The 27,903-nt window shown below is 44.9% G+C and overlaps 2 protein-coding genes and 1 non-coding gene across 3 annotated transcripts; all 3 read left to right on the forward strand.

Annotated features, from left to right (window-relative positions):
- Positions 1-13,558: 13,558 nt before the first annotated feature.
- LOC120653362 (acanthoscurrin-2-like) lies at positions 13,559-13,903 on the forward strand. The gene has a single exon (XM_039931120.1). It carries the CDS (start codon positions 13,559-13,561, stop codon positions 13,901-13,903), a length of 345 nt encoding a protein of 114 aa, XP_039787054.1.
- Positions 13,904-15,923: 2,020 nt separating this feature from the next.
- Positions 15,924-16,062, forward strand: LOC120657864. The gene has a single exon (XR_005668398.1). It is a non-coding gene; the product is annotated as a small nucleolar RNA Z247 (small nucleolar RNA).
- Positions 16,063-22,252: 6,190 nt separating this feature from the next.
- LOC120655328 (reticulon-like protein B2) lies at positions 22,253-25,080 on the forward strand. The gene is made up of 5 exons (XM_039933083.1): positions 22,253-22,586; positions 23,954-24,134; positions 24,211-24,352; positions 24,438-24,507; positions 24,602-25,080. Exons 1-5 carry the CDS (start codon positions 22,421-22,423, stop codon positions 24,769-24,771), a joined length of 729 nt encoding a protein of 242 aa, XP_039789017.1. The 5' UTR covers positions 22,253-22,420; the 3' UTR covers positions 24,772-25,080.
- The last annotated feature ends 2,823 nt before the right edge of the window (positions 25,081-27,903 follow it).

Raw genomic sequence — 27,903 nt, forward strand, 5'->3', positions numbered from 1 at the left:
CACTGGACCGGTCGGACCGCTCCAACCGACCGGTCAGACCGGTGTCCCAGACCAGTCTGACCGCTCAGAGCAACCGGTCAGACCGGTCAACCCTGAGATTGAGCAGAAGGCCGAAGAAGTTGTTTCCACTTCAGCTCCTGGTACATCAGAGGCTCCAGCAGCTCCTTCAGCAGCAGAGGACGAGGAGTTGGTGGATTACGAGGCTTCTTCGGAATGCACAAGCATATAGATCATTGTTGTGTGCTTTTTTTTTACGACTATTGGGCGATTCCGAAGGAGGAGACGGCACATCTGGATTTTGGGCCCCGCGAAGCTATATTTCAGAAGCCCAAAGATTTGGATAACCACTTGAAGGCTCTCTATGTGAGGGGGCACATCAACGGGAAGCCAGTTTCTCGTATGCTCGTGGACAGTGGGTCAATTGTGAACTTGATGCCCTATTCACTCTACAAGAAGCTCGGTGGGACAGATGAGGAACTCATCAAGACAAACATGACGGTCAGCGGCATCGGAGGAGGTGATCCCATTGGTGCCAAGGGGGTTGCTTCGATGGAATTGACCATTGGGAGCAAGACGGTTGCTATAGCGTTCTTCGTCTCCGAGGTGCAAGGTAACTTCAACCTCATACTTCGACGTGATTGGATTCAAGCCAATCAATGTGTACTATCTTCCTTGCACCAGTTTCTTATTCAGTGGATCGGTGATGAAGTTGAGGTTGTGCATGGTGATGCCTCTTCATTGGTACCGCCGATTCCGAATTCGTTGGTGCACGTGATAACATCAAGTGTTTATCGGGCCTAGACTTGACCGATTATGACTTGATCAGTTGCACCAAGGAGGGTTTTGTCGCTACAGTCCTAAAGCCGATGGAGAATCGGCTACACTTACTTCTATGATGCAGCAGACAATGACACAGAGCCGACTGGTCAGACCTTTACCTCTGACCGGTCAGACCGGTCAAGGCCGACCGGTCGGACCGATGCGTCAGACCGGTCAGACCGGTCCAACGTAGAGTGGCTGCAGCAGCACATTGAGCACTATCGGGACAAGGCGAACGATATGTGCGAGGCTATTGAAGACCTGGGTGACTTAGACAAGTTAGGCCAGGGTTTTACGTCGGCTGATCCTTTAGAAAAGGTAGATATTGGGGATGGTTCTATTCCTAGGCCGACTTTTGTAAATGCAAACTTATCGGATGATTGTAAAGCCGATTTAATAAAGTTATTGAAAGAATATGTCGTTTGTTTTGCATGGGAATACTCTGAAATGCCTGGTTTGAGTCTTGATTTGGTTGAGCATCGGTTGCCGATTAATGCCGGTTTTAGACCTTATAAACAACCTTCTAGGCATTTTAATCCTATTATTTATGACCGAATAAAAGAAGAAATTAATCGTTTATTAGATGCTGGATTTATTCGGTCTTGTTGTTCTGCAGAGTTGATTTCTAATATTGTGCCCGTTGAGAAGAAAGATTCGGGCAAGATTAGAGTATGCATTGATTTTAGAAATCTTAATAAGGCCACTCCTAAAGATGAATATCCTATGCCTATAGCTGATATGTTGATCAATGAGGCTTCATGACATCGTGTTATTAGTTTTCTTGATGGTAATGCGGGTTACAATCAAATCGGCCGGTTTGAGTCATCATTTGGCTGATTTGAGGCTTGCTGTTGAGAGAATGCATCAGTATGGATTGAAGATGAACCCGCTTAAGTGTGCTTTTGGTGTATCGGCTGGGAAGTTCTTGCGCTTCATTATTCATGAGAAGGGCATAGAGATTGATCCAAGGAGAATTGAAGCCATGAAGAAAGTAGAGGCTCCCGTGTTGACACTCCTTAGAGCCCCAATTTACGTACCGCAAGCGCACGGATCATGGTAGCTTTTCCCTTAGAGTACTCCCCCAAGGTTTATTAATCCGTGGATCGGAAGCGAACCGACTAGGGTTTACCATCTAATCTATCAAACCTATCCTAAACATGAAGCGAAGGTTGCATATAAACTGAACACTTGATAGATATGAATGAAGAATAAGTGTTCATCACACCCACAACCGTAGATGAGATAACTCAACCAAGGAGCTAGGGCCTATCGTCTCTAGGTACAGTTATAGTAAAAAAGGTGATCAAAACATAGATTGCATCTCAACTAAAGGTACACGAAATCATCTCTCAGAAAGGCGGCTCGCAAGTGGCCTACTTTCCCAAGGTCACCGGTGCGAGGTGCGTGTCGACGCCTAAGGTTTTTCAAAGCTTTACCCCAAATGCCCACCAAGTGCTCTTACTCGAAGCTCCTCCTCTTGGTGGCCGCGCAACGACTCCCATGGTACTCGCCATCGATCCTATTCCACATCATGTCGTCGCTAGAATTTTTCCCTCCGCCATGCTGTCACCACACCGGGGTAATCAACCAACTAGCTAAAACATGCTACCTCAACGTATCCGCAAGATATAGACTAATCAACACAAATAGATCTAATCTTACTATGAACATAAGGATGCATCACATATGAGAAAGAAACATGCATTAAAGTAGACCAAAGTCGAGACAACTAGAATAAAGAGTAGATTGATATCACCATCGTGTGTGTACATACCCCGACGAATGTTGGGGGTGACTCCCGAACTCCACCATGGCACAACCTTGCAGGGAGGCCATGGCGGCTAGGGGTGGCCTAAGCCATCTCCTAGGTACCTTCGAAGACTTGCGGCGGCCGTCGTCTCCCTCCGGCCTTGGCCCTAGGTTTTCGTCGAGTTCTGGGTGGATTGATTCCGCGAGCTGAATAAGGTGCGAGCTATTTATAAGCCGTGGAAGCCACCGGTCGAAGAGGAGGCCGAACCACCTCGGAAAAGGGATAGGCCGGCCGGCCTACCCTCTTTCGGGACCGCCTCGGTCTCCTCTTTCGCGTGTAGACTCCTCGCATTTTCTAGAGTTTATGTCCTTCACGATTGCACCCCTTTGGACGTCGTTATCTTGGAGATATCTTTGAGGAAAGGATAGGATAGGGAATCCTTCCTTCAATCTTCATTTGCTTTGCTTAATCCCGAAGTATCTTGATCTCATCTTCGTGGGCTTGGTCCTTTGGGCTCTCTTGGAGGATAGATGTGCATGAATGGGCTTCAAATCAACATGGGCTTTGGTCCTTCCTTTGGGCTTTGGCCTTCGTCTTTCTCCGTGTTAGCGCTCGATCACGGGCCTCGTCATTTCATGTTCCAAAATAGGCCAAAAACCTGGAAAACGAAGTTCCTCCAAAATATATGTGCAAATGTGAAAATGACCAATAATTAGGCCGGGGTTTGGATGGTTAATGATTTTGATATTAAATTCATGCCATTATCAAGGATAAACAAGGGATAAAATGGGTACTTAAGGAGCGCCAACATCCCCCCAAGCTTAAACCTTGCTCGTCCTCGAGTAAGTCCAGGAGCTTTGCTTATAAAGAAATCAGCGTTGCCCCTCAATGTCCTCTCTGCACTTAGTCATACATAACAAGACATATTGCTCTCTCAAGTATTTAGCATTTAAGTTCATGTTGTGACCGGATACTTTTTCATTATGGAAGATAGACTAGCAATTAAAGAACAAGCCACAATAATAAATAAATGCAATGCTCTCAAACTTAAGTGAACTTCAAACCTTTACCTTGTTTCATCGTGAAGAGTTTTCAAAAGAATGCATATCAAACATAAGTGAGGTTCTCTTGCAAAAGATCATGGAAATACTCATCTCATCAAGTCTCTCAAGCCTACATTAGATTGTCTTCAACCTATTCTACTCATATATAAAAGTGGAAGGCTTATGTGGAGATTGATAGGTAAAAACAATCCTAGCAAAACATTATATCTGAAATATTATCAAACTAATAGAGAGATCTATTGGATTTACTGAGACTAGTTAAAAAGGCCATTGGAAAATAATGTTGGAGAGGGAGAAAGATGAAACACACACATTTAGATAGGTGGACATGTGCAAGTGGCAAATGGATGATCCCGAGATACAAATGAAGTTCTTGTTATCGGATTGCACATGGTTGGAAGATTTGAGTATGGAATAGTTCTTCAAAGTAACTTAGAAAATTAATGAAGCCAAAAAGAACTAAGGAGCATTTTATTCTTCTCTTTTTTCTTTCATTTTTCTTTTCTCCTCTTTTTTTATTTTTCTATTTATTTTTCTTTCTTTTTGCTCCTTAGAACTTTTGATAACATAGAATACTTACCCAGCCATCCCCCATACTTGAACAAATGCTCGTCCTCGAGTATGAATAGTGGGAGAACCAATTAGCTAGGGTAAGTATCTCAAATTCACCTTCTTCTTCGTAGAACCTCTTGAATCTCCGGGGATTCTTGTCTCCCAAAACTTTTCTTTATATGGTGCCCTTGATTCTTTTAATTCTGTCAAAATGATAATCCATACTCAAATTGGGTTGTGGTCAAGGAGGTAATCACAAAAAGATATTTTTGGTTTCGGGTGGATATCCAGCGAGGTTTGCAAAATTCCCGAAGTAGAAACTCACAATGCATGGATAAATAGGCTAGCAAAAAAAAAGGTTACACAAAAAAAAAACGGAATGATCAGCTTCTTAATCTCATACCAAAGAAATCAATCTTAATCCAACTCATCAAAATATAAGTTTGCAATCTAAAGGTTTCATCATGAAAGAATATATATGTATAGGCTTTGGTAGGTAAAACTTTGCAAGAGATTCACAAATGTAGATAGCATAGGAATTAAGTTTTCAAATTAAACAACACAAGGTGTAAGGTTATCGGTAGACTTAAATCAAAGAGCAACATCGAATATGTGGGTCTAGAATTTAGTCATTTAACCTCCACAAATAAAAGAGCCGGTATTTTAATTATTTTAATTCCATTTAATTGAGAGAAAATGGTCAAGTCATATACAACATAGCGTAGGTAAAATAAAGCAGCAACTTTCATCACTTTTCCATAAGCAAGAGCATATAAGAATATCATCGTGGTGAGCTCAAGGTGATGGTGGTTATCATTCATTGAAAACAAAAACAAATCTAGGTTGTACTCCTAGTAGCCATGTTATTATAGGGAGAGATAAACAAAGGTTGCATCTATGGTTGAAGGCATATATGTACAAACATTTAGAAAAAGAGAGAGTTGAGGAAGACTTACCGTCTTTCTCATTGCTCGTAATGAAGTGTAGCGCGGCCTCCATACTTAAGCATTGTGCTAAGCATGGAAAAAGAATCATTAGCATCTTGTGGCAACCGTGATTATCTTACTCCATGAGATCTTTCTTCTTTGTCCACGAAATCATCCCACATGCTTAGCATGATGCTAGGCATGGAAGGAGAAGATGGACCATCTTGCAATTCTTGAAGTCCTTCCCTCATGTGTATGAATATTATCTTCAATGTGTCTTCACCTTTATTGCCTCAATTTTCTTCAACTTCTTCTTATACTACATCATGGTCCCAATCATTGCTTCACATCATCGTCGCCTCCTTCAATTCCTCGTTGTCCCATTGCTACCTCATCTTCACGAATTTTTTTCTTTCAATTTCCAGAGCAGAACATATACTGAAACATTGCTCCATTGCGAAGTGCATGAATTGTCCTTTTTAATGAGTCCTCATTCGCCCAAAATTGATTCCGAACAAGAGAGTTATGTCCATTTCATCCCAGCGCTGCAATCTGTCCCGACGAATTTCAGAACGCGCAACGTCCAATGTTCTTGCCATATCTCCTTGTACGGGTCTTCAAATTCATTGATCTTGGATGCGTTGGAACGGGAATTTCATGGAGCTTCTGAATATCAAATTTTTCTTCCTTGTACGTCTCTGCACATGTGTAAAATTTGATGAAAACTGCGGGGCTTGCTCTCGAACTTTGGAGGTGTTGACGAATTTGATTTCTTCTTTGATCACGAATTCATGGGAACGCTTTGTCATGCCTGCAAAACAATTCAAGTGCACAATCTACCCCCAAGGTGATAGTTGGGAGTAGAAACAATTGCCAACAAACCAAAAACATCCCCTAAGATACTTAACTTGTGGCATAATTAGTCTAGTGAAAATTAAACCTAATGGGTGTATGTGAATGCAAGTGGGAGGTGTGTGTATGCGAATGAGAGGAAAATGGATTGCTATCTTGGTCAAAAGAGCTTAAAGATGGAGGTCCACAAACAAGTTTAAACACCACATTTACACAAGATTGCAAAAGGTAAATGCTATAATGATAAGCATTACATGGATAGGAAAGCATACATCAATAAGATTGAGACCAAGCTAGCAAAATGAGGGCATCAACAATGGAATGGATGCAAAGTGCAAATGCAAAGTTAGCAAAAACAAGTGTTAGCATGGTTGAAAGGATCTTTCGATGTCATTCCGCAACTAGCTTATTCAAAAACAATTGCTAAGAGTGACAAAAAGCCTTCGCGACACTTCATAAGAAGTGAGGCTTTTGTCAATGAAAAGGTTATTTATCAAAAAGGACCAAACAACCGAGCTAACAAGGTTTTAGAAGTAGGTTTATGGGTTTCTATATTTTTGGCTTAAAACAAAAATTTTGAAGAGAGAGTGTTGAGTATAGAAATTCTATCTAAGGTGGTTTTTAAAAAAAACTAGAGAGAAACAAAAGTTAGATTTTTTTTAAAGAAAAACATAACCTATGGTTTTAGGATTGTTCTATGAGTGGTTTTCCTAAGGGTTTTAGGATCTCAAAAGTGAGGCTAGTCAATTTTTTTAAAAAAAGAGTTTTTTAAAAAATACAACATGGTATGCAATGTAACACGAGGTGGGTGAACAAAATAATATGACATGATGAGGTGGTCTAAAACAAAACAAAAAATTAGCCTAAGTTAACTAGCCACAAGTTTAGAATCAAAGAGCGGTGCAACACTTCATATTTTCCTCTAAAAGGACACAAATAAAAAGACTCTAAACACTAATAGGCACACAAAAAGGTCTACAAGTTTCTCAAGATCAAATAACAAAGTGCTCTCTCAATAACATTTAGAATGAACAACATGAAGTTGTGGTTTTTGTTAGAGCAATGGTACAATGTTACTTGATATTCCTATTAAAGAGTGCAATGTAGACGGTCATATTAATATATATAAAATAAAAGATTGGGTTGCCTCCCGCAAAGCGCTTCATTTAAAGTCATAGAGCTCGACTTTCTTACCTTCAAATTGATGCGAAGCCATGGTCCTTCATGCAAGAGGTGAATGTGTTCCATGTAGCTCTTATTCCACTTCCCATGTTGGACATGATCAATCACGCTTAATGGAAAACTTGCCCAATCGTCTCTCACATCAACGTCACCTCCTTCTTTGTTGTCCTTCGTCGCTACCTTTCTTTTCACGGATTTTCCTCTCTGTACAGATTGGGAGTTGCACCAACCAATTGATCCAATGCAAGGTGTACGAAATCTTCTTTCCAACAAGTCTTCTTTTGCCCAAAACGCTTTCCAATTGAGGGAGTTATGCCCCTTTTTCCCCGTCGCTGCAATCTGCCCCGTGCTGATTTCAGCACGTGCATCTCCTATGTTTGAGACATAGCTCCTCCCATGGGTCTTCAATTGTATCGATCATGGATGCATTGAACCGAGCACTTGATGGAGATCCTAAATATTCAACTTTCTTGCATTGTAAATCTCTGGACTTGTGCACAAAATTGATGAGGCTTAACGACGTCCGTTCTTGAAGCTTGAAGATGTTGATGATGGTGATCAAAATTTTGGGCACGGTTTCCCTCCTCATCATTTGAGTTTCATGTCCTTCATGGTAAGTGAAATTCGGGGCTTCTCCAATTTACGTACCGCAAGCGCACGGATCGTGGTAGCTTTTCCCTTAGAGTACTCCCCCAAGGTTTATCAATCTGTGGATCGGAAGCGAACCGACTAGGGTTTACCATCTAATCTATCGAACCTATCCTAAACATGAAGCGAAGGTTGCATATAAACTGAACACTTGATAGATATGAATGAAGTATAAGTGTTCATCACACCCACAACCGTAGATGAGATAACTCAACCAAGGAGCTAGGGCCTATCGTCTCTAGGTACAGTTCTAGTAAAAAAAGGTGATCAAAACATAGATTACATCTCAACTAAAGGTACACGAAATCATCTCTCAGAAAGGCGGCTCGCAAGCGGCCTACTTTCCCAAGGTCACCGGTGCGAGGTGCGTGTCGACGCCTAAGGTTTCCCAAAGCTTTACCCCAAACGCCCACCAAGTGCTCTTACTCGAAGCTCCTCCTCTTGGTGGCCACGCAATGACTCCCATGGTACTCGCCATCGATCCTATTCCACATCATGTCGTCGCTAGAATTTTTCCCTCCGCCATGCTATCACCACACCGGGGTAATCAACCAACTAGCTAAAACACACTACCTCAATGTATCCGCAAGATATAGACTAATCACACGAATAGATCTAATCTTACTATGAACATATGGATGCATCACATGTGAGAAAGAAAGCATGCATTGAAGTAGACCAAAGTCGAGACAACTAGAATAAAGAGTAGATTGATATCACCATCGTGTGTGCACATACCCCGACGAATGTTGGGGGTGACTCCCAAACTCCACCATGGCACAACCTCGCAGGGAGGCCATGGCGGCTAGGGGTGGCCTAAGCCATCTCCTAGGTACCTTCGAAGACTTACGGCGGTCGTCATCTCCCTCCAGCCTTGGCCCTAGCTTTTCGTCGAGTTCTGGGTGGATTGATTCCGCGAGTTGAATAAGGTGCGAGCTATTTATAAGCCGAGGAAGCCACCGGTCGAAGGGGAGGCCGAACCACCTCGGAAAAGGGATAGGCCGGCCGGTCTACCCTCTTTTGAGACCGCCTCGGTCTCCTCTTTCGTGTGTAGACTCCTCGCATCTTCTAGAGTTTATGTCCTTCACGATTGCACCCCTTTGGACGTCGTTATCTTGGAGATATCTTCGAGGAAAGGATAGGATAGGGAATCATTCCTTAAATCTTCATTTGCCTTGCTTAATCCCGAAGTATCTTGATCTCATCTTCATGGGCTTGGTCCTTTGGGCTCTCTTGGAGGATGGATGTGCACGAATGGGCTTCGAATCAACATGGGCTTTGGTCCTTCCTTTGGGCTTTGGACTTCGTCTTTCTCCGTGTTAGCGCTCGATCACGGGCCTTGTCACTTCATGTTCCAAAATAGGCCAAAAACCTGCAAAAATGAAGTTCCTCCAAAATATATGTGCAAATGTGAAAATGACCAATAATTAGACCAGGGTTAGGATGGTTAGTGAATTTGATATTAAATTCATGCCATTATCAAGGATAAACAAGGGATAAAATGGGTACTTAAGGAGCGCCAACATCCTGCTTGCAAGAAAGACTTGCAAAATTTTCTAGGCAAGGTGAATTATTTGAGAAGATTTATATCTAATTTGTCCGGAAAGATAGATGCTTTTACTCCTATTCTTCGGTTGAAGAACGAGATTGAATTTACTTGGGGGGCAGAATAGCAAGAGGCTTTTGAGAAGATCAAGAATTATTTGTCTTCACCACCGGTTCTCAAGGCGCCTAAGAGAGGTATTCCTTTTAGGCTTTATGTGGCTGCGGAAGACAAAGTTATTGGTGCTGTTTTGACTCAAGAGACCGAAGGAAAGGAGTATGTTATCACGTATGTTGGCCGACGACTTATTGATGCGGAGACAATGTATACATTTGTTGAGAAGTTATGTTTATCATTATGTTATGCTTGTACCAAGTTGAGGCATTATCTTTTATCAAGTACTTGCATAGTTATTTGTCAAGCCGATGTTATTAGGCATATGTTACAAAAACCGATTTTAAGTGGTAAAATCGGAAAGTGGGCTAAAGCGCTTGTTGAATATGATTTGGTTTATGAGTCTTTGAGAGCTATTAAAGGCCAAATTGTAGCGAATTTTATTGTTGAACATCAGATTAATGATGAGCATAATTTGGAAGTCGGATATGTTACTTGCACCCATGAAAGTTGTTCTTTGATGGATCGGCTTGTGATGATGGACAAGGGATTGGTGCCGTTCTAATTTCTCCGAATGGTACTATTTTTGAGTTCTCAAATCGATTGGAAGAAGAGCACAAGAATAACCAAGTTGAGTATGAAGCACTTTTATTTGGCTTGGAATTCTTGGAATCGATGGGCGTTAAACATGTGGAAGCTTATGGTGATCCACTTCTAGTGGTGCAGCAAGTATCCAAGGTATGCCAATGTTACAACGGTTCTTTAAATGCATATCTTGTTAGATGCCTTCATATTATCTCTTGCTTTGATGAATTTGTAATCCGACATATTCCAAGAGATAGTAATCAGAAGGCGAATGCTCTGACTCAGCAAGCATCTGGCTATAATGTTACTAAGAAATATTTTAACATGAGAAAGCCGATGCAAGCAACAGCCGAGTTACTGGTTCTGGACGAACCGGTCAGACCGGATGCTCCGACCGGTCTGACCGCCCAGACCGGTCTGACCGGTCCAGAGACCGGTTTTACCGGTCAGACTGCTGAAAACAGTGAGTCGGCCGCCACTTCCAATTCCAAAAGGAAGGTGTCTATTGTGACATATTTAAAGGACCCTGGTCATGGTGCGGAGAGAAGTATTCGGCGTTTGGCATTTAAATACACTTTGATCGACGATGAGCTTTATCGTCGAACCGCCGAAGATATACTTCTCAAGTGCTTAGATTCTGATCAGGCCCATGTTGCTATGGGGGAAGTTCATGAAGGCATTTGTGGTACGCATCAATCGGCTCCTAAAATGAAGTGGTTACTTAGGAGAGCTGGTTTGTATTGGCCAACTGTGATGACGGATTGTTTTAGATATTATAAAGGGTGTGAAGAATGCCAGCGATTTGGTAATGTTCAGTTAGTGCTTGCTGCGTTATTGCATCCTATTATCAAGCCATGGCCGTTCAGAGGTTGGGGGTTGGATTTTATTGGTCAGATTAATCCCCCTTCTTGAAAGGGACATCACTTCGTGTTGGTTGATACGAATTACTTTACTAAGTGGACCGAAGCGGTTCCTTTGAGGAATATAACACACCGGGAGGTAATTGAGTTTATTACAGAGCATATTATTCATAGATTCGGTATTCCTCAAACTTTGACAACGGATCAAGGTTTGTCTTTTATTTCAAAGGAGGTACGTGATTTTGCCAAATCATATAAGATTAAGATACTCAATTCATCTCCATATTATGTTTAGGCCGAGTCTAGTAATAAAATCTTGATAAAGCTCATCAAGAAGAAAATAGATGAGAATCCCAGGAGGTGGCATGAGGTTCTATCTGAGGCATTATGGGCTCATCGCATATCTAGACATGGTTGCTACTAAAGTTACTCCTTTTGAGCTTGTTTATGGTCAAGAGGCCGTTTTGCCTGTTGAGGTGAATCTGGACGCTTATAGATTGGCTAAACAAAACGACCTTTCTGCTGTTGATTACTATGACTTGATGATGGACAATATTGATGAAGTAAGCGACCGACAGATGCAAGCTTTAAAGGAAATTGAGAAGGATAAGCTTCGGGTAGCTAGAGCATACAACAAAAAGGTAAAGGCTAAATCTTTTTAGGTTAGTGAGCTGGTTTGGAAGACGATATTGCCTCTTGGGACAAAGAGCAACAAGTTCGGCAAGTGGTCGCCAAGTTGGGAAGGACCGTACAAGATTGTCAAGGTTATCTTCGGGAATTCATAAATGGTGGAGATGATGCAAGGAGAGCGTCTACCAAGGGTTCTTAATGGAAGATACTTAAAGAAATACTATCCCAGCGTGTGGCAAGATGCTTGAAGAATGAAGACGACTGGTATAGAGTATCGCCCTTAGCATTATTTTTATCCTTGTATATTCTATAAAAATCTATGTACTGGTACTTGCCTTTTAGTTTGCAAAGCTCACTAAAAAGCAGGGGGACATATGTTGGCAGCCAAAATTGGTATTGCCGAAGGCCGAGCGGTCTGACCGGTCAGGTCCTGTGCAGTCCGAGTAGAGTTAGGGTTTGAATTATGGAATCCGTTTGTAACTCAATTTGGAAGGGGTATGTCTTCCCCGAGCTATAAATATAAAGGCCACGGCTGATTGAGGTTCTTCTACCAATCGAAACAATCAATTTACAATTTTCCTATTTTTCTCCAAACCCTAGCTTTTCCAATCTCGTGCTGTTCTTTACTCATCCCTACGGCGTTCAAGGGCGTCTTGGGTGGCCTGCCGACCTCAAAACAACTCTAGATCTTCGAGCTCCGACGGGTCCCTTTCGAGCTTGAGGTTCTAGGTCTTCGCGAAGCTCTCTGCGCCCAACCGGTCTGACCGGTTGGCGCGACCGGTCGCCGGGGGACTTCGTCTGGTTGCGATCGTTGCGATCCTCGGCATTCTAGCACTTGTGTGTTGGCCAATTCTGCGTCAACACCAGCCCATTGACCAGGTGGGCCGGTGACGTAGGTCTGGTGCTGGGCTGGAGGAGCGGCCCGCGGAGGCATCGGGGCCCGTGGACCCGGCCACATGTAGATTACGCCGATCCACGGGTTGTAGAAGCTGGCGCCGGCTGGAGGAGCCATCGTAGGGGAGGATGAGACGATGCCGTTGCCAGATGCACTTCTGGGGGGCGCCGCCAGCAGAGGATCCCCCGCCACCGCCGTCTTTGCTGAAGCGCTTGCCGCCGTGCTTGCCACGCTGGAAGCCGCCGCCCCCTGAGTTGGATGCCGGCTGTTGTGGCGTCTTCGGGGCGGAGTCCTGCTGCTGCGGTGGTCGAGGCGGCACTGGGGCCAGCGGCTTGGACCCACTAGAGCCGTCGGTGCTGGAGCCGGAGAGGGCGGTGAGGGCAGCGGCGGGGGGAGCTTTGGCCATGGTCAGCTCCTCGAGACGACGGTCGTCGCGCACCTGGAGGAAGGAAGGGAGAGAGGGTTGCTGCAGCGAAGATGAAGACTAAGGGCGCTGAAGCGCTCATTGAGCCCACGGATGATGTTGAGGACGAGCGTCTCCTCGGAGATCGGTTGGCCGAGGTCCCAAAGATCTTCCGCCATGCGTTTGAAGCGGTGGCAGTAGTCGACGACGGAGAGATCGCCTTGGCAAAAGGCCTGGAACTCTTGGTCGGCGTAGAGAACTCGGGTGGTATGGTTCCCAAGAAATTGGGACTCGATGGCAAGCCAGATCGCACGAGCAGAGGTGCCGCGCTCGGAGACGGAGTCGGCGAGATCATCGGAGATGGCGCCGAGCAGCCAGGTGTGGACGACACAATTCATCCGCACCCAGGAAGGAGAAGCAGGGGCGACGGCGTCGGAGAGAACATGGCGTTCCAGCGAGTACTTTCCGAGGACATCGAGGAAGGACTCCTTCCAGCGGGCGTAGAAGGTGGAGTTGACGTCCAGGAGCAGCGGGGCCAAAGTCCGGATGTTCTAGACAGATACGGCTTGTGCATGGAGATTGAGGAGGACGGCGGCCTCCTGTTGGAGAAGAGTGGCCTGGAGAGAAGGGTTGTCGATGTCGTCTTCGCCGTAGTGGAAGGCATCGGCGTCATCTTCTTTGGGGGGGTGCGGCCGCGGCACGCTCGGTAGCAGCGCACTCCTGCGCAGCACGGAGATGAGCGGTGGCGGCGTCGAGATCGGCCTGAGCAGTGGCGGCCTCCCGCTCAGCTTCCTCGGTGCGGGCCAGGGTAGCAGCGCGGGCTGCCTCGGCTGCGCGTGCTTCTTCTGCAGCGAGGCAAGTGGCGCGTGCAGCGTCAGCGTCGACTTCGGGAGAGGAGGCAGCAGCAGCCTTGGCGGCAGCAGCTTTGGTGGCGTCGTTGTCGACACCAGAAGACATGGCGCTAGGCCAGGCGGGCGCACAGGGTGCGGCACCGGCGGGCAGCGCAGAGGCGTGCTAGGAGCAGCACCGGTGGGAGGGGCGCGCGTACAACGGTGCCGGCAGCGGAAGGGGAAAACCTAGTCTCGTGATACCATGAAAGAGATGTAATTTGTGTGGAATAATTGCTTGATTAATTGGGAGATACACAGGTTACATATATATAGGGCTGAGAATAACTTGGGGCTAAAGGAAACCCCGAAACCAAATCTACTCAGGACTCTAACTAACCATAGCCAAATACAGGGCCGGCCGGCTTATACATGCCTAGTGCAGGACCCACACACAAGTGTATACAGGATCTGTCTAACAATGTGGGCCCTGCGTGGCCGGTAGTGCGTGGCATATAAGCCCGCTTATAATGGAGAGGGAACCATTCATTCATCAATCAAGAGCTAATACAACTACAACTCAGGGTAAAGGAAGTTGTCTTCCTCCCTGTCCTTCGAGATCATCCTTGTGTTCTTGTTATCCTGTGATTGCTCACGCTCCCGATCGATCTCGTCGGTGAGCCTGCGGGTAGTGACATTAATCTTATTAAAGTTGGTCTGAGGTAGAGCTTGTTGGAATTAGTCCCACATTAGTTGTGGGGGGAGAGTTGAACCAACATAAAAGTGGGGGGAGTCTCTCACCTCTTGGGCTAGCTTTTGGGGTGTGGAAGGACCTCCTCCGGGTGTGCACCCGGTTGGGCCACATCTCCTAGTTTTGGGCCGATAATTGGTATCAGAGCTAGATCCGCAATCTCCTGTGCCCGTGCACACTTGGGTGGTGTAGGCCTGAAGCCCAGTGGACCGTGGGTGTGTGAGGCCTGTGTGTGCTCGTGTGTCGGGACGGTCAGTGGTGGACCTACGGGTGTGAGGCCCATATATGCTCGTGTGTGGAGTCGGTCACTAGTGGACTGTGGTGTGGGCCCAATTAGTGCTAAGGGGCATCAATGTGTGAGGGGGAGATTGTTGGGATTAGTCCCACATTAGTTGTGGTGGAGAGTTGAACCAACATAAAAGTGGGGGGAGTCTCTCACCTCTTGGGCTAGCTTTTGGGGTGTGGAAGGACCTCCTCCGGGTGTGCGCCCGGTTGGGCCAACTCTCCTAGTTTTGGGCCGACAGAGCTAATATATAACCTATAACTATGCAACTAGGGATGCAAGCGTGGCGGGCTTTGCCGTGAACCCGCCATCTTAGCCTGCGCCTCAAAATCGCGTTGCTGAAGCGGACGATGCGGCTCTGCTCGCGGTGCCCAGCGGCGCCGCAACCCCGCTTCCAAGGCATGCTTCATGAGCTATCAGACGATCGACAACTTCCAAGGCATTAATGGTATGCAGGTCGGCATCCTAGCAGGTGCTATTAGAGATATAGTTTGTTACTTCTACACGTCTGCGTATGTGTTCTCTGGTTAGTTGTTGTACGGGAAGGTCTTGAGTCTATCCAGCTAGGTTTGTTAGAGGTAGCTTGAGAATCTTAACCGGTCACAACTACATGTAACATCCTGAAGTAAATCTGTTGGCCTAGAGCCTCTATATAACATGAAGTCGTGGTGAGCCAAGATAGGCAACCACGTTCCCATAATCTTTACATGGTAATTAGAGCCACCTCTTCCCAAATACATCTACACACACCTTCCTTTGGCCATGGCGTCGACTTCATCTGCGGCGCCTCCTTCTCTCGGCCCTCCTGTTACTAAGAAACTTACGAGAGACAACTATGTGCTTTGGAAAGCATAGTTCCTTCCTGCCATCCGTGGTGCCCAACTCATGGGCATCCTCGATGGCACCACGGCGGCTCCTCCGAAGGTCGTCGAGATCGAGAAGGATAGCAAGAAGTAGATCGTGGCCAATCCGGCACACGAGATTTGGCTGGCAAAGGACTAGCAACTCCTTGGCCACCTACTGAATTCCCTCACCAAAGAAGTGCTGGGGCAGGTCGCTACCCTCACCACCATGGCAGAAGTTTGGGCGGCGCTCGAAGCAATGTTCTCGGCGTGCTCACGTTCAAGGGTCACAAATCTACGACTCCAACTTGCCAACCTCAAGAAAGGATCCACCTCGATGGCCAACTACCTCGACAAGATGAAGGCCATTGGTGATGAGATCACCGCGGCTGGTAAAACTGTTGATGAAGATGAGATGATTGGTTTTATCTTTAATGGTTTAGATTTCTATTACAATCCTATCGTATCTTCCATTCTTGGTCGCACTGATCCTGTTTCCATGAGTGATCTCTATTCCCAACTATTGTCCTATGAGACACGCCTAGAGATGCTCAGAGAAAACAACCATGATGGACAGTACCAGTCCTCCACAAATGCTGCATCACGCGGTCGTGGTGGTCGTGGACGCAATTCGCGCAGTCGTGGAGGTCGCTCTGGTGGTGGTTGGGGCAATGGAGGCACACCCAAACAGCAACAGCAGGGCTGTCGCTCCACCAAGACCCAATGTCAGATCTGCAAGAAGTATGACCATGAAGCTCCGGAGTGCTGGTACCGCTTCGAGGAAGACTACCAGCCCCCAGCCAAGGTTGCAGGAGCAGCAACCACAAGCTATGGGATTGACACCAACTGGTACATGGACAGCGGCGCATCTGACAACATCACCAGCTCGCTGGAGAACCTGACTGTTCGGGACAAGTACAATGGTGGAGATCAAGTCCACACAGCAAATGGCACGGGTATGAAAATCAGTAATATTGGTCATACGGTTTTACATACCCCTAGTGCCAAATTGCATCTCAAAAATATTCTCCATGTTCCTAGTGCTCATAAAAATCTTGTTTCTGTTCATCGCGTCACTACCGAAACAATGCCTTCCTTGAATTTCATCTGAATCATTTTCTAATTAAGGATCAAGACATGAAGAGAATCCTTCATCAAGGAAGATGTAAAGGCGGACTCTATCCTCTTGAGCCGCAGCAGCATGGAGTCGTTGGAGTCAAGCAAGTCTATGGAGTCAATAAACCATTTACAAGTAGATGGCATAGTCGTCTAGGGCATCCTGCCCTTCCCATTGTTGAGCGTGTGCTTAAGAACAATAATTTGTCTTTTTCTATTGATAATTCAGTTGAGTCTGTTTGTGATTCATGTCAAAAGGCAAAAAGTCATCAATTACCCTATGGCACATCGAGTAGTATCTCTACTGCCCCTCTTGAGTTGATTTTCTCTGATGTGTGGGGGCTAGCCCCTACCTCTGTTGGGCGGTATTCCTATTATGTGAGCTTCATTGATGATTTTAGCAAATATTCATGGGTCTACCTTCTCAAGAAAAAATCCGATGTCTTTCAGGTTTTCCATGACTTTCAGCATCTCGCAGAGAGGAAATTTAATAGGAAAATTATTTCCATGCAAAGTGATTGGGGCGGTGAGTATGAGAGACTCAATTCCTTCTTCCAAAAGATAGGAATATCACATAGAGTATCTTGTCCCCATGCTCATCAACAAAATGGTGCTGCAGAAAGAAAACACCGCCATATAGTTGAAGTAGGCCTTGCTGTCCTAGCAAATGCTTCTATGCCCCTAAAGTTTTGGGATGAAGCCTTTCTTACAGCCACTCATTTGATCAATATTCTTCCCAGCAAAGTTATCAATGTTGACACCCCATTCGAGCGCCTTCTTAAGGAAAAACTAGACTACAAATCATTAAGGGTCTTTGGTTGTGCATGTTGGCCCAACTTACGCCCTTATAATACCAAGAAACTTGCTTTCCGATCCCTTCGATGTGTCTTCCTTGGTTATAGTGGTCGGCATAAAGGTTTTAAGTGTCTTGAACCGTCCTCTGGAAGAGTCTATATTTCCAGGGACGTTGTTTTAGATGAGGCAATTTTTCCTTTCTCTGAACTCCATGAAAATGCCGGTGCCCGCCTTCGCAAAGAAATTCTACTCCTCCCTAATCATCTTCTTTCTGGGGATGTAAACCGTACTGACCCTATTACTGCTAGTTGTGTTGATGATCTGTAGGAGAAATCACCAGAGAATCTGGAGCCAAATGGTGAAATTCCTGCGCCAAACTATGGTACACAAGCAGCAGCAAATGATGGAGTTCCCGGCGCGGAGATCGATGCTGATTCACTTGGCGTATGATCCCAGATGCCGCTGTCGCCTCCTTCCACCAGTGCCACCACCAGCGGGACGCCGCCACGTGGGGGGGGGGGTGGGGGGCAAACGCTCAGGAGCACCAGTAGCAGCCTTTCCTCCCTGTCTCTCCGCAGGCGATGAACGAGGGCACACCGATCGGAGCTGATACGATGTATGGATCATCTGAGTCCGGATCGTCTACATCACATGAGTCTGCAACATCGCCCGTGGTCAGTACATAATCTACTTCAGCTTTGTGCCCCAAAACACGGTTCCAGAGAGGGATTGTCAAACCCAAGAAGTACACTAATGGCGCAATCAGGTACGGTTACTTGTGTTCTATAGGAGAGCCTCAAAGTCTGCATGAAGCTCTAAATGATCCCAAGTGGAGAAAAGCTATGGAGGAGGAATATAATGCTCTTCTTAAAAATGATACAAGGCATCTTGATTCAGCCAAGAAAGGTACAAATCTGATTGACTGTAAATGGGTTTACAAAATTAAGAGGAAAGTAGATGGAACAATTGATAGGTACAAGGCCAGACTAGTAGCCAAAGGGTTCAAACAAAGGTATGGAATTGATTACGAGGATACCTTCAGTCCTGTTGTTAAAATTGCTACAGTTAGATTGGTCTTGTCTATAGCTATTGCTAGAGGTTGGTGTCTACGACAACTAGATGTGCATAACACGTTTCTTCATGGTGTTCTGGAAGAGGAAGTGTATATGAAACAGCCATCTGGTTTTGAAAGCAATGATGCACCCTTTTTGGTGTGCAAGTTGGATAAAGCCATCTATGGGCTTAAGCAGGCGCCAAGAGCTTGGTATTCTAGATTGAGTATGAAGTTGATTGAGCTCGGTTTTAAGTCCTCCAAGTTCGATACTTCATTTTTTATATATCAAAAGGATGGGGTAACAATTTTCATGTTGATCTATGTTGATGATATAATTGTTACTAGCTCATCTCAGGATGCAGTTGCAGTTTTACTTAAGATTCTGAAGAAAGATTTTGCTCTAAAGGACTTGGGAGATTTGCATTATTTTCTGGGCACTGAAGTAAAAAGAGATAAAGAAGGTCTTGTGATATCTCAGGAGAAATATGCAAAGGACATTCTCTCACGAGTAGGGATGACAAAGTGCAAGGCTACTGTGACTCCCTTGTCCTCTACAGAGAAGCTCTCAAAGACAGAAGGAGAGGCACTTGGGTCAGAGGATAGCACGAGGTACATGAGCATTGTAGGTGCTTTGCAATACCTCACTTCAACTCGACCAGATCTTGCCTTTTCGGTGAACAAAGTCTGTCAATTCCTTCATGAACCAATAACTGCTCATTGGACATCAGTAAAAAGAATTTTGAGGTATATACAGTTAACAAGTGGAATCGGCTTGAGGATTGCAAAAACAAGCTCGACTCTTTTAAGTGTTTTCTCGGATGCTGATTGGGCAGGAGATATAGATGATAGGCGGTCTACTGGGGGATTCGCCACATTATTTGGATCTAATCTTATCTCCTGGAGTGCTCGGAAACAACCAACGGTGTCCAGGTCAAGCACTGAAGCTGAGTATAAATCCATGGCGAATGCAACAGCAGAACTAATATGGGTTCAGTCACTTTTGGCAGAATTAGGAGTATCGGTCACTCAAACTCCCTGTCTTTGGTGTGACAACCTTGGTGCAGCATATCTTGCTGCCAATCCTGTGTTCCATGCTAGAGCAAAACACATAGAGATCGATTTTCATTTTGTTCGTGAGCGAGTTGCAAATAGACAGTTGCAGATTCAGTTTCTATCTTCCAAAGACTAGCTAGCAGATGGTTTCACCAAAGCTCTGCCTGCTCGGCAATTTGAAGATTTCAAGCGCAATCTAAATCTTGAATATTCTATCTTCCAAAGACCAGCTAGCAGATGGTTTCACCAAAGCTCTGCCTGCTCGGCAATTTGAAGATTTCAAGCGCAATCTAAATCTTGAATATCATAGAGGTTTAGATTGAGGGAGGGTATTAGAGATATAGTTTGTTACTTCTACACGTCTGCGACTCTGCGTACGTGTTCTCTGGTTATTTGTTGTACGGGAAGGTCTTGAGTCTATCCAGCTAGGTTTGTTAGAGGTAGCTTGAGAATCTTAACCGATCACAACTACATGTAACATTCTGATGTAAATCTGTTGGCCTAGAGCCTCTATATAACATGAAGTCATGGTGAGCCAAGATAGGCAACCACGTTCCCATAATCTTTACAGGTGCTACTCCCTTAAATTTAATCACGTCCAAGCCGCCGCCACCCTTCTGCTCGGCTTCTTCCCCACCGAATTAACCTGCAGCAATTCAAGCTCTGTTCTTGTCCGTGCTCCTCTCTCCACCGACGGAAGCACAGCTGCAGATCAATTCCTTCCCACGCAAGAAGCAAGCAAAACCACCGGCTCCAAATCCCTGCTCCTTGCACTGCTCCCTAAATCAAGAACGAGAACTGTGTAGCTCTCCAATTCGTGCAGTGCTTTTAGCAAGCATTTGGCTCCCCTTCTTCGAATTCAGCAAAGCAGGCCAATTACCGAAGCTTTTTCTCTATGCAGCAGAGCCAGCGGAGACCATGGCGGCACCGGCAGCCAGCGCCACTCCAATGGGCGAGAAGTGCAGGGGACTCCCCGACGGCGATGTCTCCGCACGTCAATGCCAACAGCGTATCCAAGCTCTCAATCGTCCCGCTGGTGTTCCTCATCCGGGGTCGTTCGGCATCGAGGATAGCATGGGCGCAGCGGAGCCGCTCCTTGCCCTCACGAGCTCCCTGTTCAAGCTCCATGGCGAGCTCCATGGCCGCGGGACGCTCCACCCGTTCCCCCTCCTTCATCGCCGAGCAAGTGCGGCGGTGTGCGGATTGCTTTATGCAACCAGGAGGTCACCTCATGATGCAATGCTGGAGCTTGCGCTAGCTACAATCATGCGGGCAAGATGCCGGCGATGCCGTTCTCAGCCCTCGCTCATGGTCTCTGCGACTGGTGGCGGACACATGCGGGCAGCCGCAAAGTCCGCAAAAGACAAGCGGCATTGTGCGGGCAGCCGCTAATGCCCGCGTCAACACTCGCGGCTCGCGCGGACGCGGGGAGGGCAACCGCAACCCGCCCCGCTTGCATCCATATGTGCAACTAACCGATCACGACCCTAAGCCGTGACGCGTGCACGGGCTGCGGAAAGGAAAAGGCGCCATGATAATTGATGACGTTCCCCACCCAATCCACCTGTTCACGCACTGTATCACATATGTTGTGATCGCTGACGCTTTTTTTTTTAATTTTAACATTGCCAGGAGCATTGGCCGGCATATAAAAACTCATGTTGGACATCCACGTTGACCGCGCGCTCAATACAGATGGACTGCCGGAAAGTCCGAAAACGCATCTACCGGAGATCACACACGCACACACCTATACACACGCACACACACCCTGGCACCCCTCTGGGGAAAATCCCCGGTGCCACACCCGAGCGATCCTAGACTGAGAATCGAACCCGAGCGGGTGGCCTCCACGACGGGAGGACGCACACTGCACCGCAAGCGCGTTGGCATCGCTGACGTTTCCACCTCCCTAAATCCCTGATCCATGGACGACGGACAATTTGGTTTGGGCTGTAAAAAAATTTCGCGAAAACTTTTTGCAATTTGACCACTAGTTTAAGTATTAAATAAAATCTAATTACAAAATCACCTCCATAACCCCCCACAACCCCCAGTGTAAATCGCGAGACGAATTTAATGAGGTCTTTGATCGCGTAATTAGAGAATGATTACTGTGCAAATCATCAATTAATTACTGTCATTAGACCCGTCTCGAAAAGTTACACTCATCGCTGAAAAAGTTTTGCAAATAGACTCCAATTAGTATTTCATGCATACATTTGTCTTTTTGTGTAAAAAATTACATGTCTGTAGCTAAACATAGTATGAGACTCACCGGCCCGGGGATGCGCAGGTCCTGCCGCGAGAGGACATCTGGATGCTGACTGAGAATTGCATTGCTCTCGGTACTATAGAGTATCTAGGGGCAGATCTAAGAGGGGCTAGGGGGATTAAGCCCCCTACCTCCCTAAGACTTATAGATACCCTTAAGTCTCCTCGTTCATTTTTTAGATGAAACAATAAAGAACAAAAGGGGATGAAGAAGAAGAAAAGGAGAAGAAGAAGAGAGTGGACAGGAGCCCTCTAAATTTTTGGGCTAGATTCTGAGAGTATCCATCCGGATTCTCTTACCGCATCCAATTCAGCACACAAATGGTTCGATTTCATGCCAAGAATCCAGTAGATTCCGTCAAAGAAACAGACGTTCCCTCGCGGAACCCCCGCTCGCCTTCGCTTCTCTTCCTACCCTGTTCCTGACGGGGAAAACGTCCACACCCCCCGGTCCAAAGCTCAGCAAGGAAGTAACGGAGGAGACGAGACCAAAGAAAAGGCCAGCACGCCGAGGCCACAGCACACAAGGGGGAAACTCCTCTGCTCCCGCCGCCCCCATCGATCCTGCCTGCCGCTCGAGAGGTCTGGTTTCTCGCTCGTCCATGGCTGCACCCGCGGAGGAGGCGTCCGCCGCCGCGTCGCCGCCGCCGCCGGCCTCGCCGCGGGACGGCGTCACGGAGGAGGCGCCGGCGCCGCCCGCGAGGCTCCGGGGCTTCTGGCTCCTTGGGGAGGACAAGTCCGTGCACAGGGCTCTCGGTGGGGGTAAAAGTACGGAGCTTTCCCCTCCTCTCCGCTCTCGCTTGCTCGTGAAATTCCGTTTCGGAGTTGATTGCTTGCTCTCTAGAACTGGAATCCTGCGTATACAGCTCGATTCGTGTAGGGTTCTTGAGGCGAATACTTTCCGATCGGTTTCTTGGGTAGCTCTTATGGTTAATTAGCTCCAGTTTACTCATCAGTTAGTAGTATGTTGTTGCAAATTTGTACTAGTTACCTTTAACCTGAGTTGTTGCTAGCTGGGACATGCCCAGTAGTTGGTTTCTTTCTGACCTTCATGCCTCTGTTCTTTGTTCAGAGGAGCAAGTGCCATGAGAGGTTCGCATGCCTTTTAATACCTTGGTGGAAAATTTCAATTCAATTTATTTGATTTAGTTTTTACGACTGATGTCCGTGACCATACAGTTGACATGGAACTAGTCATGATGATCTACTCGATTTGTGATAGTACTCCCTTTCTGCTCACGGGATTTGGGATAAATGCATCGATGGATAGGGTTCTGTAATGCATGATCATGCTTAAGTTGGGCGATTTTGTGGGTCACTAGTTTACCAATTAGATACTGTATCCCCCCCTCTAAAGCTCTAGTAGGTGGGTGAGCGCCGAATTTTTCACCGCAGTATCATTTTTCCACTTGGGAATCTGTGGATTAAACTAATATACCTATATTTAGTCGTTTGCTTCCGGGGAAAAAATTTATCTTAAGTCGTCATGATTCCTATTCCTTCAAACTTGGGAAAATGAATCATTTCCCTTATGATACATCCTCTTGTTAATATCTGATTGCAAATTTTAATTTCAACAGAAATGTAAGGAAGTACTACGTTGGAGACTTGTTTTCTTCTCTGTTACCAAGAAAATTCAGATAATTCGTGCTTGAAAGTGTTACTAATGTTTGAACGGTTCAATGAATTGCTACTTTATTTCTAATATCTGACCATGCTTCAAGTCCACAATTTTGTTTTTAATTTCAGTATTGCTCCAATTGAAGGATTACATGATTAGTCTATTTGTTATCTTAAACTTTTAATGTCTGAACATGCTTGAGGTCCCAAGTAGCAGTATAGAAGCTTTGGATGAACATTGAAGAATTTAAAGGGTTTCATGTTAGTTTGCATTAGAAGAGGGAAGAGTGATGCAGAGGGACAAAAGATACCAGGTCCTGTTGTAAGCTCTCTTTTTAAAAAAAGTTCCTGTTGTAAGAAAATAAAATAAAATAAAAAGCGAGAGATAAGAATATGATGTGCCATGTTGTAAATAACACTCCTTTCTTTGGAAAGTAATCCACTAGTATTATTTGGTAATGTAAACATGGGTCATGTTGTTTTAACCGTGTTCTCATCTGTATTCCTCTGTTCAGCTGCTGATGTACTGTTGTGGAAAGACAAGAAAACCTCAGCTGCAGTAGTCGGTGGTGCAACTATCCTTTGGGTTCTGTTCGAAGTTGTCGAATACCATCTCCTGACTCTGGTATCTCAAGTGCTGATTGTTGCACTGACGATCTTGTTCCTCTGGTCCAATGCAACTGTTTTCATCAATAAGTGAGCAGGAAATACCCAGCTTTGCATGCGTTTGATGCTGGCCAAGCTTGCTAACCGTCTAGCTTTCCATTTTCAGGAGTCCTCCTAATGTTCCTGAAGTGCAGATATCTGAAGATCTTGCTGTGAACATTGCCCTTAGGCTGCGTGCAGACATCAACAAAGCGCTCGGCTTGCTGCGGGAGATTGCTCTGGGCCATGACCTGATGAAGTTCCTAGGAGTAAATGTCAAAGAACCATTTTCGGTGCTTTTTTACTGACAGCTTACAAGTTTATTCTAACCGAATCATCATACTAATGTTCCAGGTGATCGTGGCCCTCTGGATTCTTGGGGAAGTCGGAGAGCTCTGTGAGCTCCTGAGACTGATGTACATTGGTAATGGGTCTTTAAGCTCTGAAAACTCTGTTCTAGTAATTCTCTGAGCTCCCACTCTAGTCTACTAGTTAGCTAACATAAGCTTGCCCAACAGTGGTCTTGATCCTCCACACGGTGCCAATACTGTACCACAAGTACCAGGACCAGGTGGACGATTTCGCTGCGAAGGCACACACGGAGCTCTGCAAGCAGTATAAGGTCCTGGACGCCAAGGTCCTGAGCAAGATTCCCAGGGCTCCACCTAAAGACAAGAAGCAAAACTAGAACGAAGATCAAATCAGTGGACCTGGAGGACGACGACACGCGACTTGTATTGGTTCTGATGGGTGGTACATATTTTCTGTTTGGTTAGTATCTGTTGTCTTGTCAATAGATTGTGTGGTGAGAATCTGTAGAAAACAGTGGTCTGATATGGATGGTGGTTTGGTTAGTATCTATTGTCTTGTCAATACGAGTGCGTATTTTCTGTTTGGTTAATCTCAGATGTTCTACCAGCTAGTACCTTACCTGACTGTATTTCTGAAGATAGATTGTATATATAATATAACTATGTTCGATGTGTCCTGGTTACCATTTATTGTCCTTCGATTCCAAATGTGTATGTCCCGTATATCTCTGTCGCTCTCGACTTGTCGTTAGCTAAACTAGAAAACGCTACGTGCTGTTAATAAATAGCGGGTAGCAAGTCAGTAACGGGTTGACATGACAGTTGACAGGGCGATAAAGCGTGTCCTAAGATACAGTAGCGGTACTTAAATTTTGTTTCAAAAACTATGAGTACTCGCCCATGTATCATGATCCCCCCTCCCCACAAATAATAATAATAATAATAATAATAATAATAATAATAATAATAATAATAATAATAATACCAATCTCCGTTTCAAAATACTTGCCACTCCTCGTTTACCGTGTCAACTTTGACTAATCGTTTTTTCTGTAGAATGTTTATCAATATTTAATGTTTATATATCACTAAATTTGTTATGAAATAGACTTTATTATTATTATTATATATTTTTAAGTATTTACAAAACTTTTTTAGAAAAAACATTTAGTCAAAATTGTCACGATAAACAAGGAGTGACAAGTATTTTGAAACGGAGGTTGGTAATAATGCAGCTTAGTCAATTATAATCTAGATTTTAGGATCATAAATTGTGTGTGTGATAAGCAATAAGCGGTAGCAAAAGTTTAAAAGTTAAAGGAAAAAAGGACTTGGAATGAGATAGCATGCCTGTAATAAAACACTACTGCTGCAACCAAATACCGGCAACTATATTGGCCTTACAAGAGCTATAGTGGCCCAAAAAGTGTTACAGCGTCTGCTAAATTCCAATGGGCTACTCTCCAAGTGATACTCCTACTAAGGTTATTTTAACCTTTTTAAATACAAATGTACATCTAGATGCGTAGCAAAAATTATCAATTTAAAAAACTAACGACCTATAATTTGGAATTGAGGGAGTATCTTGTAGTGGTAACATTTATTCCCTTGCTACAACTGTTACCGCCACTACAGACACTATTGATTACCATAGCTATGAGCCAATTCGTTCATAGTTAGAATTAGGCCGTACATATTCAAATAATATTTGAAAACAGTGGGCAAGAATAAGATCTTTTCACACCTCCTAGGTCTGGTTGCCCGAAAAATGTGGCAAATATCAATTGCAATTAATGCTGGTGATAAGAGGCTAGAGCAGATTAGAGTTTTGGAATTTTAGGAGGAACTATTTTTTACGACCTTCTAGAGAAGGGTTTGTGGTAGGTGGTGAGCTCAATAGAGGAGGCGGGCAGGCCGGTTTGGTACATTGGTCGATCATGGTGAGAAATTGACCTCAGCTTCTGATGGGATTAATTAGATGGATCCCAGATCCACATGCTCCCTCTGCATGTCCCTCGATTCATAGTTGTTGCTTTTGTTTCGTGAAATAAACCTTTACTTCGCCGGCTTTTGTCGTGTGGTGGTGACCGTGCTGCCTGCTTCATGTTTGATGATATAATAACAAAAAATAAGGTTCAAAACTTCGTGAATGGGATGAAGATGGGAATTTGGATCGGCTCACATGGGCAGCGATAAGACACTTGATCTTTGACTGCGAGCGATCAAGTGTTCTTTATTGTAGTACATTTTGATTTAACTGTTGTATCTGTCAAATTCAATAATGCTTCAAGACCAGTGCTTTAAAGGACCACTTCTACGCATCGGCAAGATTTGAAGATCAAATTTATGTCCACAAGACAACCCAAAACGTGACAACCAGAGAGTTAAGGGGATTGACAGCAGGCTTGAAACAAGAGCTGGAGGCGGCGGTCATAAGTAATATCTTAGTTTTATATGAGTCTCTAAGAGTGAGATCTCTCTACAATGCTATACACCACCGCCCTTCAGGACCTAACTACGCAACCTCCCTCAATAGGCTGTGGATTCTTCTCCACCCATGGGGGAAATTGTCTAAGCATGTGTTGAAGGTGAGGAAGCCGAAAATGATGGCATTGGACAGTGCCCTACCAATGGAGGTTGAGTTGTTGTCCCATGATTTCCTAACAATGACACTGGGTAATTTGATTGAGCCAGCTGGGATGCTCCTATAAGCTCGAGGTGGACTAGATCATCTGGAGAGGCGCTTTGAGGAGCGAAGAACGAGGACCAACTCTGAACCCACCTTTATGGAGCCACCTGCATAGGATTGAGACGAGGAGGAGGAGGAGGAGAAAGGGGATTAGGAATGAAGCCAGCAGCACGAGGAACAAGAGGATGAAGTAGAGTAGGAGGAAGGAGATAAGAATGGACATGCAAGAAGCAACATAGTTTCTCTCCATTGATGTGAGGCATGGGTTTTCTCTAATGCGTGGTGGACACAAAATTAAATTATTGGAGGCACAAATTTTTGTCTTTTAAATTTATCATAGTTATATCATTCTACTGTTAAGTTTTCTAAATTTTACAAACTCATGATACTATAAATCCTTAAACTTTTCTTGAGTTCTTACACTGGTCTATATTTTTTTCAAATGTGTCGAAGAGATATGTATTACTGTATTAAAGAGCAAGAATTGAACCCCAATTATACCACATTCATCCGAAAATAATTCTAAAGGTGAGCATCTACATCGCTTTCATTCAAGTGTTACTCCTAGTATAATCTAATTCGCATATTATAGACCTGAGTTCTCACTTGGAAAAAAATTCTTTCCTACTAAAATTAAAACTTCAAATGATTTGGATGCTTGTCAAGGTGTAACCAAATATATAAAAATACAAAATTTAGTCATAGTCTTTTTGTCAAATATCAAGGTATTAATTGTGTCATTTGGACATCCTTTGTTAAGACATATGACCTAGAAACTATCAAATAGTACTTAGAGTTTTGGACACTGTATGTTGACGAT

Source organism: Panicum virgatum, chromosome 1N (assembly GCF_016808335.1).
Source record: "Panicum virgatum strain AP13 chromosome 1N, P.virgatum_v5, whole genome shotgun sequence".
In the NCBI taxonomy this organism is placed as follows: Eukaryota; Viridiplantae; Streptophyta; class Magnoliopsida; order Poales; family Poaceae; genus Panicum; species Panicum virgatum.

Excerpts from the sequence above, each read along its gene's own strand:
- LOC120653362 (XM_039931120.1), top strand. The coding sequence starts at position 13,559 with ATGAGCGGTGGCGGCGTCGAGATCGGCCTGAGCAGTGGCGGCCTCCCG.
- LOC120655328 (XM_039933083.1), top strand. The coding sequence starts at position 22,421 with ATGGCTGCACCCGCGGAGGAGGCGTCCGCCGCCGCGTCGCCGCCGCCG. Across the intron at positions 22,587-23,953 it reads GGCTCTCGGTGGGGGTAAAA|CTGCTGATGTACTGTTGTGG; the intron begins GTACGGAGCTTT and ends TCCTCTGTTCAG. Across the intron at positions 24,135-24,210 it reads GCAACTGTTTTCATCAATAA|GAGTCCTCCTAATGTTCCTG; the intron begins GTGAGCAGGAAA and ends TTCCATTTTCAG.